The sequence below is a fragment of the Tetranychus urticae genome, chromosome 1 (genome assembly GCF_039701765.1).
Source record: "Tetranychus urticae isolate SD_2017Ah chromosome 1, NJAU_TeUrti_SD_1.0, whole genome shotgun sequence".
Classification (NCBI taxonomy): Eukaryota; Metazoa; Arthropoda; class Arachnida; order Trombidiformes; family Tetranychidae; genus Tetranychus; species Tetranychus urticae.
Window position 1 is genome coordinate 14,640,414 of NC_142958.1, and position 15,774 is coordinate 14,656,187.

Sequence of the window (15,774 nt, forward strand, 5' to 3'; positions counted from 1 at the left end):
TTTTACTCAATCATTTAAATGTTTACTTATGTATAAAAATGGAAAATTAACTTAATTGAACAATAATAATCAAATGAACAACTGATAAATACAATTCATTCAGCCTTTTCGTTGTTAGTACATTAAAAGCGCACTAGATGGCAAGGTCTCCAGTTCTTGCTCAACCCATCTGGGTTTAACTAAAGCTTTTTGTTGCTTTCAGTAAAAGATCATTGTACTTTAATTTTTCCTCTCTCACTTCTTCCTTTAATTGTATTCATTTTAGGTATGTTATGTTTTAAAATGTGTTTACTCATTAATCTATGTATCTATCATTATGGATAACGTTATGTCAATCAATTAATTGGTCATTTCTTTCTTTAAATTAGTAGCATAATTTTATGGGCCACCAAAGTGTGAGGATGTGTTCATCTTAAATGTGTAAATATCTGTTAACCACCATTCCAGGGCCCTGACCTGACTCCTTGTATCTCCATTTTTCTGGCTTCATTATCAGTGGATTAACCTTTGCTTTACCATAACTTGTAATTAATTCCATCATTCCATTATGTGATTAACCATACTTTGGTGTTTATCAGTTATTGTTTACTTTGGTTTCATCTATCGTCATCTAACACACAAGTTGCTCATCTTAGAAAAGATTTAAAGTCTTTTCTTTTCCATACTGTTTATCCTTTTTTCCTCTATTTATTAATGATATCTATTGAAGTTTCAAGCCACTTCCTGTTACAAAAATAATGAATCCTCTCGTTAGTTTAACGATTTGGTTTTTAATTGGCACAACAGTCATAAAATATAGCGTTAGCCGTGAGTTGAGTGATGAAATTGATTCTATTGGGTCAAGTGATGATAAGTCAGCAGAGGAGGACAATCTAGATCAACCATGGCTTCATATCAATTTCATTTCGCCCAAATTTGAAGTATCTCAAGCAAAATGGTGGTTTGACAATTCCATTGGTTTCCATGCTAAAGGAATGGAACATCTTTATCTTTTAACGCAATTGTTAATGAATTGGATTCAGCCACCAGGAATGCCTCCAGGGTTCATTAAAGAGGAACTTTTTGATAATCCTGTGGAACATGTTAAGGAGAACCAGTTAAAGGTGAGAAGCAATTAAGTAAACAACATTTTGGCAAACAATTGATCATCTCTTGATGTGTGTACCCTTTTATTACCCGTTGAGATTACATCAGTCTTACATCAGCCATCGTTAGATATTGGTCACTCATGATTGTCTTAATAGCACACTTATTCACTATACTCTTAATAATCATTATTGACCTTGACCGTAAACAAAAAGGTTTTAATATAATGATTTCGATTGATCATTGAACAATCATGAAATTTTTATCATTCAAATCAAAGAGGTGTTTGCTCAAGTGATGCATCAATTGTTTTCAAACTGTAACATTCAAGTACACCTTTTACTTGCGCTCGATTCTTACCTATGCTGACCATATTCTAATTTCATTTCTTTTCCTTCTTTTTCAGCTTTTCACTCATTTTTGGGGTATAATACTCACCTCAACCATAGCAATATGTTTGTCTATCATTGTGCCATTACTAGGTTTTTTACTATGCTGCTGTTGCTGTAAAATATCATCAAGCAATCAACGTGCCAAACACACTCACAACCGAGACCCAGTTCTGTATATCACCTCATCTTCATCGAGCGCTGGTTCTCCAGGTCATCAAGCAAAGAAAAAGAAACCCAAGTATAAGATTGAGAAAGGATTAGATTCATGTTCAAGATCAATCTGTAGTATTACACTTTTCATAATCCTTTTGTTGGTATCTTTTTTTGTGATCTGCGCCTTTGTTACAAACGAATATGTTCACAACGGTGTTAACCAATTACCCCGAACACTCAACCAAAGTTTGGATGACATTAAATTGTACTTGAATAAGACACAATTTGAAGTCAACACTCTTCTACGAACAAATTTTCGCCAACTCGAACAAGAATTGGACAATAGTCTAGATAGAAGTGGTATAATTGTTAAAAATCGCTTAGCTCAACACACAAAGGCCATCTCATTGGAAAACTTGACCGCAATTGTTTCAAGTGAGTTAAACTGATCCTTTTCACACAATTCAAAGCAATTTTTATTTACACCCAAATTGTTGCTTTAATTTTCATCAATTCATAACACGTTTTTATTACAGTTAACCAGACTCTTAAATTATACCAGATTATTGATAATCACGTTCAAATTGATCAAACTTGTACCCAACTTTGAAACAATTTTTGCTTTTTCATTCACATTTGATTCTCAAGTTCATGGATAGTCTCATTCATTTATTCATGTTTATTTACTTTCCACCCTTTTCTTCTTCTTTCATCATTATCTCTTATTGCTTTTAATTTAAGTAAATTTGATTACCCTGGTTCATGGATGATTTAAGATTACCTTCTCAATTTACAGTTTCTTCTTAAACTTTAAATAATTAACTTGTTCCCAGGCAACTTTTTACTTCTGGTTTTTGTTTTCTTGGTTGTTGACTTCAGGATTGTATATTTAAATTCAAAAGCAACCATTTCTATCATGAAATATGAAAAAACACATTTTCTGTTTCATTCTTTCCCCTCTTCAAAACCTTCTGTTATTATATTTTCAGAAACAGTTTCCGTCAACTTTTTGCAAATGACAATTCATTTTGATGAGTATATCTTTTGTTACTAACTGTTTATCTTCCAACTTAAATTACTAATCAAACAAAATTGTCATAAAGCTTCATTATTAGTTGTCTATTTTAGGTAAAAAAGTAGCAACAAAGTTTGCGATAAAAAGCTAATTTCATGTGTTTTCATTCTGTTTGCCTTATAAGATCATCTGTATCCAAAACAATTACATTGTCATTGATTGCTTTTCGTTCACTTTTCAATTGTCCATAAATAATTTATTATCTATCAAAGTTTATACAATTTGATTCGATTAAATTACCTCTGTCACAATTATTTGGTAACCTTTCCGTTGAATCACTTATTTTCAATTCAATACCTGATATCAAATTATTTACCTATCAAATTTCTGAGAAAATGTTGCACCTTAAGTTTTTTCCATTGAAAAATAGTTCGATTTATTTTAGCACTTTTCATCGAATCTATATTGAACCTATTGAGAGATTATTTCCGAAAACGTTTAACCACAATTTTTAAAGTAATCCAGCAAAAGAGCGTGTAACTCCTTATGGCCACTAATTGCAGCTTCACACTGGAGTTTAGCCTTTTTCCATTCCGCCATTGTTTTATCGCCAATCAAATTTTTCTCCTTCATTCCACCCTGTTAAAGAGTAAAAACAAGAATTACAAAAAAATCAAATTTAGATGATTGAAGCTAGAATTTCAATTCTAAATTCAACTCAATTTTACGTTAAATACTTGAAGGTTGAAATATCAAATTGCTTAACCATTTATCAATGATAATTTAAAAGTTGAAAAGGATTGCAATTGAAGTTGATTCAAAGCATTGAAAGCTTTTGTTAGTTTCTTAACTAAATTGGTTCAAATTTTGTAACCATTGATAGTTGGCCATCGATAATTTTAACCCTGATTTATCATGAACTTACCGTTGTTTCAAGAATGAGGCATTCTACGATTTTGTATATTTCGACGAATCCAGGGTTATTACAACAAGCCATTGCTTTTCTCATGATATCCTTGGCCTTTGCTTCGTCTTGAGCACATTGGCTAAAGTCATCGAAGGTGTTTTTTTCACACATTGGTTTACCATCCTGCAGTTTAGCCAAACAAGTCGCAAAAATTGATAGCAATCCTTCAGACAATTCGGTTTTCTAGATAATTAAATAATCACAATTAGAAACAAATAACCTTTTCACTAAAAAAATAATTTTTACAAACCTCTTTACAATCCAACAAGCTTGCAATTTTATCCAACAATGGTTTACCTCCTTTTTCAATTGCAGCCTTGATATCAGCTTGATTTACCTTCAACTTACAATTACCTTTGGACAAAATAAGATGATCAGTTGTTGAATTGATTAATTATTGATTTACATACCACACATGTCTTTGTATGTAATTCCACCAGCTTTCTTGATTGGATTCATTTTACTCATTCCTGCCATACAATTACCTTCAACGGTAACTGCATATAAGGCTAGAGTAATCACAATTAAACCAATGGTTCCATATACGTTGAGAGTCATTTTTTCAAAATTAATTTAACAACAGAGCAAAAATAAAACTTGTTTAGATTGTCATCAATAATCCAATTGAAACTGTTTTATAATCAACTTTGCACTTAAAATTGTCCAAAGTCACTATCAGTCTGATCAGACTTTCAAATTGAACTGATTCAAATTTCTCATTGGAAAATCATATTTTATACTTAAATTTGAATCGCTTTCTTTCACCTCAATTTACCTCCCATTATTATTTGTTGACACAGTCACCAGAATGGTCCAAAAAATAATATTTATAATGACTTGTGTACCAAAAGGATTTTTAATATTATTTATTGTGCAAAAATGTTTAATAATACAAATGGATATTTAACTCTTGTCCATTAGTTACTCGGTTAGTTGATCATCAACTGTAAACCAAGGTTCCATCTGAATCAATATTGAACTTAGATTATTACTCATGAGGGAAACATTTCCATAATTTTTCTCCAATCTTTTCCTTGTTTGCATATATTTCAAATGATTGCGATTTTTTCAGTTCAACCTTACATTTTGTTCCAATCAATTTCCAATCAATGAGCTCATCAAACCACCTTGATTTGTTTGCTCTTCAATTCAAATCTTCATTTGCAATTGTAGTCAAACATTAATCTGAATTAATCTCTTTTGATTAGTCGTTTTTATGTAAACTTGATAATTCATTTTTTTGTTGCTCTTTTCAGTCTCTTCATTAGGTTGTAATGAACGTCATAAAGATGTACTTAATTGTCATCAAATGCAAAAGACTTTTTGTTCATTCATTTGATGAAGAAAAATGAATCATTTAAAATTTGGTTTTACCGCTTTAATTGTTGACATTTTTTTCACCATTCAAATAATGAACAAATGATCATTTTTTAAGTCAGGAAATTTAGAGATGAAAACTTGATGCAATTGAATGTTGACCCATAATTTATCCTCAGCTTTCTATTGAACAACGATGTTCCCTTTCTGTTAATTTTGAACTACTTTTTACTCTTAATTGTTGCAGTTACATTATTTTCAGTCTATTTTATCAACAAAAAATTGCTGTAATATTTTATCTGCAATAACTTTCAATTGATTGTTTTTATTTGCACGAAACTCAGGTTGAACTCATCTTTGTTACCTACAGTTCAATAATTGTAGGCATTGGCAACCTGTTCAATTTGCTGTTAATTGAGTTTATCAATTGTTCAGAGTTTTGGCTGTTTCATGAAAACAACTGTTGAGCAATTTGAGTAAAACAACTTTTCACAAACTGTAAAAGACTCTCAAGAAAAATCAAATCCTTGCAATGATAAATGATTGTACCAAATCAATGCCGACTAAAATGACCAACTAAACTCAACCCTGAAATCTGAATTTCTTCTGAATTCTATCTATTTTTTGGTGTTTCAATTTTTTTAATATCTAAATTAGATATTTGAAATCAAAAATAATTTCTGTGACAATCTGACTTGATTTAGTGGTGAAGAACAAGTGAAAAAAACTAGAAATAAATTGAATTAAGCTTGATTTTCTGATTAATTGATTTAGTTCTGAATGTCCTGAAACTTGATCCAATTAGTCACTTCTGACCCACTAGTGTTTCCAATGAATAACCTAAATGATCTGAAAAAACTATTGAAGGTGAAAAAAATTTGGTTCACATCTTTACTTGATCTTTCTGTGTCTCTGTCCTCTTCATCTGACTAAATTAAGAAAACGTTGAAATGTAGTTTTCATTGTTTCTTATTTCAATTTCGTGCATTCATTTTTTTCTCTACTCATATTTTCTCAAGTTGTTACACTGGTTCTTGATTGTTGACTCAACTGTCAGACTTTCTGGTTTCAGATTCCTCTATTTAATCATCATCATTATCATCTTGCTTTTCCTCCTCCACCTCCTTCAAGTTCAATTGTAACTTACACCAAGAAACTAACTCACCAGCACTTCTAGTCAATCTGTCAACTCTGTAACAAAATGGTTACTTTGTACTTTCTTGCTTTTTTTGCAAGATAAGAAGCTTCTTCTCAACAGGATTATCATCAATCTCTAGAACCGTTGAAAATTCATCACTTGAATAAATTCATCCTTGATTCCCTCCTTCATCCTTTTGCACCATCCAATGTCATGTTTCTTGAAAACCCAATTTCGGTCAAAAAAAGAGTTACCTTCAAATGATAGTCGACCTGTTAATGCATGAGTTTCAAAGATTAATTCATTGTCCAATCCGAAAAAAAATGTTATTACAAATAATGATCTGAGTAACCTCTTAAAATTAATCTTGATTTTTTTTCGTTCCGCACGAAAACTTCCGGTCAAACTTATGCAAAATAATTTCTTTCTTGCATAAACCTTTCATTTCTTGAATTACTTGTAGCTTTAAAGGAACCTTGCGTTGAATATGCTTTTTTCAATGCTTATCATAATGTCTTTTACTGGATCGTTTGTTTTTCCTCTTAATAATTTCTCTAAATTTCCTTCCTTCTATTTAACTCATCATGCTTTTTTCGCCTCTAAAAAATTCTCATGTCGTTTGCATGGAAATATTTTCTACAAAACATTCTGACCATCCTTTTGTCTCGTTTGTCCTCTTTTCATTATGTCAAACGGCTTTACACCTTAATTGACTTTCTTAACCTTTCAATGGTCTGACTCTGAATTCATTTTTTGTTCATCGTGTTTGCTCATTGTAAATGTATCTTTTCATCTGACAATTTTTACAATCTTTTCAATTTCACTTTTAATTGTGCTAACATGAAATGGTTATCTATTGATTTTTATATTTTCACTATTTTCTTCCTCTTCCTACAATTTTTTTGTAAAAAATGTTTGTTTCAAAATTTCATCCTTTTCCAAGATTTCCTCGTTTCCACGATAATCAAGGTTTACAATCAATCAGTCATTTCTGTGTTTATTTCACATAATTACTGAATCTGTTACTAGACTCGGAGTTGCTTGTTTAAAATGAATCTGTTGAAACTGATTAGCAATAAAAATTATTAATTTCAATTTACACTTCCACCAAATTAACATCAGTTTCCTGTTTCACCAATTTCAACTCAATCTGCGTTTTTGAAGTCTATATTTTTCAGCTAATAGCTAATCATTGGATGAATTTTAATCATTAGCTAAATATCTTTCAAAACAAACTCTGTTTTATTCCTAAACGAATGGTTGGAGTCCTTTGACTGTAAAAATCTTTGTGATTAACATGATTGATTATCAATTGACTATTTTGATCTTCTTGAATTTGAATGTCTATCCTGCAAGGTTGTCTTTAGATTTAAAATTCTGACCCTGAAAAGACTGAATGAATGAGTCAACTCTTCTCCTTGATTCTCATATGTTTTAAACTAACAATCATGATGTTGGTGTGAACATTTTAAAATCTGAATGGTTCACTGAATCTTTTGTTGACAATAAATGAATGTGAAAAAAAGATTGTTGATTCAAATCACAATTTAAAGGTAGTCAAGAGTCATCTGTTGTCTATTTAATCAACTTACTTTGTATAAGGTTTAAGCAAATCTTGAGAGCATTTTATGTCATTCAATCACAATTAACTTGGATATTGATAATTGTAATAAATGATCGAGTCTATTCATCTTGAATTAAGCTGCATTACCGTCAAAATAAACAGAAATGCTCTTCAATTGATTGACATAATCATCTCACAAAATCAAATACAAATAACAACAATTAATCTTTCATCCAAAATTTATCGTCTATTTATTTATCTAAGATTTGTTTATCATTGATGGCTGAACTCTTGTGTTGAATTGTGTTCAATTTTCAGGGGGAACTAAACCAATGTAAACCTCAAGCTTTAATTGATTTAAATAGCTTACAAGTGAAAAATGCTCGTCTATTTCATGAAGCAATTTATAACTCTGTTTATTACAATAATAATGGGTTATGGAAAACAATGTTTATTTTTTTCATGGTGATGAACAGCACTTTTCATGCAAATACAGTTGAACCTGGTACTTGGGTGCGCCTCTAGCTCTATCAAACCCCTTGTTGAGCTCATTATCAACCTTTTCATTTGCCTGGGCGTTCAATTCATTTCTGCTTCTCTTTTAGCCAATCTTTAGCCCTTCACTGAACAGTCTTTCATAATTATCTGCCAACATAGACTCAAGTTGCTTGTTCACCAAGTGCTATTCAATTTTACACTTTTCTTCATCAACTTTTATCTTCCAAATAATCTGTTGAACTTTTATTCCATTGTGTGAAGCATGGAGGAAGAAAGAGTTGTTAAGTTTGAAAAATTTCTCTTCACCTTTTTTATTGTCTCGCAACAATAAATCATTCTTTTCAATCAATGAATTGCCAATAATTCATTTCACATCTCAGTTTGACCATTAATTTGGTATGTTGATTTCCTATTAGAGTTCAGAGGTTTCAGAATCTTGGCCTTGTTCCTGGCCTCAACTCAAATCAATTCAATAATAAATGAAAGCATTGAAAAAAGGTTTTCAAGTTTGTTTTTAGCATTGGCAGCGAGAAAATTGATAGCTTGATATTGAGACTTGCTATTGATTGAAGAGTGAAATCAAATAATCAAATGTCTTTAATTGAAACAATCGTAATCTTAAACGCGTGATTCTTGTATCCATTATACTGTTACTTTTCATCTAACTTTATACAGCCATTCATGGTCCAGATTAATCCATTGACCTTTTCAAATGTTTGTCAACTTTTCACTCTCTTTACAAACAGTTGAAAATCAATGTTTAACCCTTTAAATAATTACAAATATCAAGCTTGAATGATGACATTTACCTTTAGCTTGACTTCAAATGTGAATGAAAAAATGAATCAAATCAATAATTTTAAAAAATGATTTCTTGAAAAAGCTAAATTTATCCTTGAATCTGGCTCTATCAATTTTCAATTTAATTTAATTTCTTTTCATCTCCTTCTCCGATCAATTTCATTCACAAGACTTTCTTTAATTATGATCGATATCAATTACTTTTAGGCAATAACATTTTTTTATTCATCTTTTACTTTCAGAATTGGATGACATTCATCGCGATTTAACGGAACTGTCTGATCATATGGCGGTTTTCAAGAATGATGTTCAACGAATTGCTGTTGGATTGGAAAACAAGCGAAAAGTAAGAAGTTAATTGCAATCAATTTATCTGATTAAACTGAACATGATCATTTGACTGTCATTTTATTAGCCAATTGTCTTTTTTGTTAATTTCATTGTTTGCTTCAAAAATTCAATTTTAATGACTATTTTATCCAATCATTTATAATAACAACCTACACAAAGCTAATCAAACTTCCGATTTCCACATTGATTTATACAAAATTCAGTGACCTCAATGTTAACTGTGATTTTTTACCAATTCAATGTTCTTTCATATCAATAATCATCAATTTATTGAAACCTATTGATTGACACTCGTCATTAGTTAACCATTATTTCTCGTTACTCAACTTGACAATAAACAATCAGGATCAATTAAGATTATAACTACTGTCTGATATATAACTTTATTATATTGAACTTAAAAGTAACAGAAAAAAACAAATCAAACCTCAATCAGATAAAGAGTTATAATTTACAAAAACAGTTTTCTGCTAATAGTCAATGGCAATTAAAGCTGTTAATAGTTGTTCTTGAAAAGGATAGGTTTTTTTGCCTTCAAATGAATTATTCTCGTTTTACCTCTTTTCTGACCTGATCTGATCTTTGCGGATGATGTTGTTTTGACGATCATCCTGATGGTAGTTAATGATAGCACTCAGAATCATCAGTTAATGAGTTGTGCCTTAAGTCATTATAACTGTAATTTGGACTCTTCTTTCTTTACCTTCAATTGATCATGTACAGTAGTTCAACAAGTTTTCTGTCTTTTCTTCTTTTTTTCATCTCTTTCTAACTTTACCTTCTTTTGTTTCAATTACAGAGTCTTGAAAATGTGCTGAAAAACTGTCGTGATCCCATTTGCATTGAGTTGGAGCAAAAGTACAGAAATAAATTATCGCGATTCCAAATCTCAGCTAAATTGAATAATCTTCCTGATTTGTCTCCGGTTATATCAAATATCTCACAACTTCTCAAAGCTGGAATTGTAAATGAAGTACTTAAAGGGAAAAGCTCTTTTGACCGTATTAGCTTTGAAATTCAACAAGCCGTCAATGGTACAATACCTGAAATTAAGAAGCAGATTCGTTTAGTGGGACGCGATTTGTCTTCCACTGCCGATGACATTAACAATCTTCTTAACCTGCCAGATGAAGATATTGAAAATGGTAAACACAATATTGATGTTGGCTCACAGTTTCTCATTAAATATGATGTTTATCGTAATCTTGGCTGCCTTGGAGGAACAACACTTGTTTTCACCATTATGTTGGCCTATTCAATTGGTTTACTATGCGGTGTCTGTAAAAAACAACCCACTTACCATGAATATCGTAGCCGTCGGGTTAAACCTCCCACCGCTTGTCCTTTCCGTTTTGGAATCTGTCATGTTTTCCTGCTTTTTGCAATTTTAATGCTAGCTACTATAATTTTTTTCATTACTGGATCGGTAGTTGATAGAGTTGGCTGTTATTACCTTGAACATCCTGAAGAACCACAAACCCGTCAATTGATGGCTATTTTACAGAAAAAACTAGACGATGGAACAATTAGTAAATCGATTGATCAAGTTGCTTTGATCAGAGGAATTAAACCCAACATTGCTGATGTTATCGCACGTTGTCATCAAAATTCCAGCTTATACAATGTTTTACAACCAAATAAATACAATTCCATCCAATTGCCCAATAATAAGATTATCGCTGGTTTTAATTTAAGTAATGTACTTGAATTTAAGGGCAGATACAAGATTGAAGCTCGATTAAGGCGTCTTCTTGATAATGTTAACTTTGACCCATCTTCAATTGTTATACTCACACATAAAGCCACCTCTTTACTGGAAAGGTTAAAAGACAGCAATCTAGATGACCTCAATTTTTCATCTTTTTCCAACTTAATGTATCAAAAGATTACCCCCTTGGATTTGCATAATGTTTCAATTGAGCTTAAGGCAGAGGCCAAAAAACTACCGACATCACAAATAAGTTATAGCGCAGAGCTGGCAGATATTGGCATCATATTGGATGGTTATCATAATCAGCTGAAAGAAGTTCAGGATTCGTTATCCAAGTTGAATAGAGCAGCTCAAAAAATTAAAGACAAATCTTCATATGGAAGCCGAGGAATTCGAGATGCTCTTACAATCCTAATAAAGCAAGCTAAGAGTGCACAATACTTAATTGAAAAGAATGGTAAAAATGCTATTAAAGAAGATGCTGAACACTTTATTAATGATTTAGGAGCATTAATTGACCAGTATGCTCAGCATGTGTTTGATCAGGTTAGTATCAAACTTAATTTTGTTTTTCAATCATTTATTCCATATTTTGATAAATCTAATTTTTTTCATCTCATGTTAGGTTGAAAGTCAACTTGGTAGATGTGAACCTGTAAGTCGAGCCATTAACGCAACAACAATTGCTATTTGTAAAGAGATTGTCCTTCCATATGTAAGTTTATTTTTTCATGTCATTTCTTAAACGACTCGTGATTAATAACTCTTGTATTTTCATTACTATTTATAGAATGGATACTGGTTTAGTATGGGATCAGCAATTCTTTTATTATTACCTGCCACTCTAAGTGCGTCAATTTTGGCTAATTTATTTCGCAAATTAAAACGACCCAAAGCTCGTCGTCATCTCGATTTAGACGCGTAAGTGGAGCCAAAAATTTGCCATTAATTTACTAACATTTATATCCTTTTTGACTCATATTAATGACTTTCATTTTTTTATTTAGTGATGTGACTTTGGAAAATTTTGAAGAAGATGACATTCCCTTGGCACAGTATGTATTAAAAATTGAGCAGCTAATCGTTGAAATTTAATCTTAATTCTTGACATTTTTTTAATAATTAATTTTCTACTCTTTTATCTACAGAGTCGTAAAACAAACCGATATACCTTATGAAGCTAGACGCAACCCACCAATGTATCAAAACTCATCTGCACCTAGTGCACCACACTCTGAAGAAAACTGGATAACCTCAGCAACTTCCCCACCTCATATGTATACTCGTCCTCCACCTTACAATTTCAACAACTAAATTGAACCAAACTAACTTGTAGAGTTCAAAAACGATACAAAATCGCTACCAAATTATCGCCAATCTTTCACCTTTTCTCTTTATTCCATTTACTTTCTTTTATCTATAAATTCATTTTAACTCATTCTGACTCTCATTTCATTATCACTCTACTTTTGTTTGATTTAATCCATTATCTTCATTTCTGTATTACTTCTATTCATAATTTTATTTCTTAATTCAAATTCAAAACAAATCTTCGATGAAAGTTGTGGAAAATGAATAAAAAATACAACTTTGAGTGAAATGATAAATTAGTCAACTCTTTTATTTTTTCATCACCGTTTATTCATAATAAGCCTTGGTATTAATATAAAAATCAGAAATGGTGACTCAAGTTTAAAATTAAACTTTGGATATTTTCAATTCTTCTATCGGTAGATTATCTTGTCCATTCTGGTTTGATAAATAACTCCAAAGGATCTGAGGAATCCTGTTTCCATTACCGATCGGTATTCTGTCGTCATTATCTCGATCTTCCTCAGGTTTCACTTTGCTTTTAAGAAGACGTTTTTTTCGTTGATTTTTACCTTTCTTCTTTTTCATAAAATGTTTCTTCAACAAATTTTCATTATTCTTAAATCTTGCTTTCCAATCCTTCTTCTTGAAGAAATTAAATTTAGGTTTGGAATCTCCCGACTCATCTTTATGGTATACATTTTTCCAACCGTGTTTTTTGTGGCCACCATCTTCAATCCAACCAATTTCAGTCAACTCGCCATTTTCACCTCTGATTATTTTTTTAATCAAAGAGGTTCCTGGTTTGGAAGATTCAATGGATCCAATGTTTTCATCATCGTCATCACTATTGTACTTATTAACCTCATTTGTTTTACCCAGACTCTTAAAGATTGAACCAGCATCTTTACCATCGACATCTCGGTAGATTAAAATTGCTCCTTTGGGAAGACCATCTTTCATTTGGACAATTTTAAACCCGCCATTTCCACTTTGGCCATCTTGATTTGAATCAATTTCTTCAGATTCTTCATCTCTCACTTGAAATGATTGTAATATTTGTTTGGCAATTGTCTTTCCCACCTCATCTTGCAATGGTATCATTTGTTGAACATTATCATCTTGAAAAAAACTGGCTGAACCAACTGTTGACAAATCAGCTGCCGTTAATGGGTGGCTTAATAACTTGGAATCAAATATGTAACTGACTGGAGATTCCGGGACAAAGGGTCCATTTTGGTGCCCATTGGTGATGAATTGAGTTGCTATTATTCCTTCTGAAAATTGGTATTTGGAGTAACTTAAGGCTAGGAAGACGAACACGAATTTTGGAAAAATTGACTGGTCGAGAGAAGAGACAAAAGTTATAATCACAGTCCAAAACAGTTACTTATGGCTTTCTCAGATTCACAGATGGCTTACCTTTTGGATGTAGACTATCAAATCTGAACAATCCATCTTTAATCGCGAGTTTTTCACTTACAGTTTTGTTAATGTTAAATATCACATTTGAACATCTTAAATTTTCAACTGAATTTGGTTAGGTGTTTTGATAAAATGACAGCAATTTACTCATCAACTCGTTACTTATCTAAGTTTTTATTCCCTTTTCTACTCTATTCTGAATTGTAAATAATCTAAGGCAACAGGTCAACTCAGACTTTCATCTTCATTTAATTGTCATTATTAGAAAACAATTAATGACTAAACACACGAATTAAGGCTTTAAATCATTAAATGTTGGATATAATGGCATGTTGGCAAAAAAAAGTAAAAAAAGAACAATGATTTTGTTTATATAAAATCTGTTCATCTATACAATTGAATTAGTTTGAATAAACAAAGAATTTTCAAATGGCGCACAAACAGCGAAAGACATAAACGGAAACGACCCAAAAGTTGAATTAAGCATCTTTTAATCTAATTTGTCATTTTTTGTCTGAATTTGGTTCTACAATTGTTCCTGTGTTCATTTTACAATTTTAGTTCGTATTAAGTCAAAATGAAGTAGAGTACAACTAATTATCTGATAAACTACACACATAATCTCGATTCTTTTTTTATCTGGAAAATAATCGATCCTAGACGATGAGTGTGACATCAGCGAAAGTTCAATGATACATGGATAAAAATCTCAAAGATTTCCTAGAAGTTGCAGAGAGAAAATTCAGTCAAATACAAGCGAAAGTTGTTGATGTAATCTGTATGTGCTCAAATGAGTGATTTGTAAAACTTACCGTAACTATTTCTTGTCAGCAGCTGTAGAATCCACTGCGATTTCTTCTTTATAGTTTAAATTCTCGAGCAAACACTCAACTTTTTCAAAAAAAGAATGCAGAAAAAACTTTTCTTCGTTGGAAAGTTGACTATTTTGCACTATCAATTTGGCTTCGATAAGATCATAGACTAAAGACATTTTCTATGAGAAATTAATATATCCAAATGTAACAAAGTATACACAAATTAACAATAGAAAAATATTAGAGTATTTTCTACACTCTTGATAAAAAACAGGGAAACGGGCGAAATTACTGTTACTTTCTGCGTATTTTCATAGAAATCAAACAGTGAACTGCTGAAATATTTGCTTGCAACTATCAATTGCGCAAAATGTTAGAAAATTCTGAACATGCCTCAAACTTGTGAATTTTCAAATGATTTGTTTTATAAAGTATGATCTATGCACTAGAATGTAATAATCAACCATGACTGTTCGTTTTATAGCAGTTGGTAGTCAATCCTATTATTATTTAGTTACTTTATTTTTGTTGAGTCTAACTTTGTGGCAATACCTACTAAGCATCTTAACTTTAATGGCTTTTAATGTTTTATCATAGATCAATTAAATTTTCTTGCCAATGAAAATTTATAGGTGATTTAACATAATTATCGGAGCGTAGTGAAACGAAGTGAAGATTTTAACTCAGATATGCCTTTTCAAAAATCCACTTTTTGTTTTACTGTGTACAAGATATCTAACGAATGAAACACCATAGAAACTTGATACTTGACACTTAGCCAGAAAATATTGAGACAGTGAAACGATCAACTTTTCAAGGTCATCACACGTCATTTTTCGGGATTTTTCCCTTCGACTTTAAAGGTCATTTGATGTTCATTTGAAAATTATTGTTATATTCGATTCAATTTCTAAAAGATACATCATCGTAGATCGTACATCATTATCATAATAGTCATCAAAATATAGCTCTAACTACGACAAAATCGTCTTGGAAATGTTGAATCTTCTTTCGCTTCACCGTCTTTTTCTCTGTATAACAATGGGTTGATGTTTTAACATCAACAAGATGGCAGATCGATATTTTAGGCTCTAGAAAGAAGAGCAAGAAAAAAGTAAGGCAATCGGACGTCATCGCTCAATGAGTAAAGTTAGAAAATATTGTGGTCTCTTAGACTGTTCATTAAATGTAATTTCAAGTTAATTTTGTTGCCTATCATTTGTATTGATC

At 31.3% G+C, this 15,774-nt stretch overlaps 3 protein-coding genes across 4 annotated transcripts; 1 reads left to right on the forward strand and 2 right to left on the reverse strand.

Annotated features, from left to right (window-relative positions):
* The first annotated feature begins 196 nt into the window (after nt 1-196).
* On the forward strand, nt 197-12,593 carry LOC107367700 (prominin-1-A). Of its 2 annotated transcripts, none has more exons than XM_015935441.3 (9): nt 197-265; nt 369-1,103; nt 1,493-2,066; nt 9,174-9,277; nt 10,082-11,539; nt 11,619-11,708; nt 11,784-11,914; nt 12,001-12,048; nt 12,142-12,593. In XM_015935441.3, exons 2-9 carry the CDS (start codon nt 738-740, stop codon nt 12,305-12,307), a joined length of 2,937 nt encoding a protein of 978 aa, XP_015790927.2. In that variant the 5' UTR covers nt 197-265; nt 369-737; the 3' UTR covers nt 12,308-12,593. The 2 variants fall into 2 exon arrangements, with proteins under 2 accessions (XP_015790927.2, XP_015790928.2); XM_015935442.3 differs by having other exon boundaries at nt 372-1,103.
* LOC107367702 (uncharacterized) lies at nt 2,881-4,312 on the reverse strand. Its single transcript, XM_015935444.3, has 4 exons — nt 4,024-4,312; nt 3,864-3,967; nt 3,572-3,796; nt 2,881-3,285 (listed from the first exon to the last, which is right to left on the reverse strand). Exons 1-4 carry the CDS (start codon nt 4,169-4,171, stop codon nt 3,145-3,147), a joined length of 618 nt encoding a protein of 205 aa, XP_015790930.2. The 5' UTR covers nt 4,172-4,312; the 3' UTR covers nt 2,881-3,144.
* Nucleotides 12,590-14,862, reverse strand: LOC107367701 (uncharacterized). The gene is made up of 3 exons (XM_015935443.3): nt 14,542-14,862; nt 13,727-14,449; nt 12,590-13,645 (listed from the first exon to the last, which is right to left on the reverse strand). Exons 2-3 carry the CDS (start codon nt 13,760-13,762, stop codon nt 12,692-12,694), a joined length of 990 nt encoding a protein of 329 aa, XP_015790929.2. The 5' UTR covers nt 13,763-14,449; nt 14,542-14,862; the 3' UTR covers nt 12,590-12,691.
* Between the last annotated feature and the right edge of the window lie 912 nt (nt 14,863-15,774).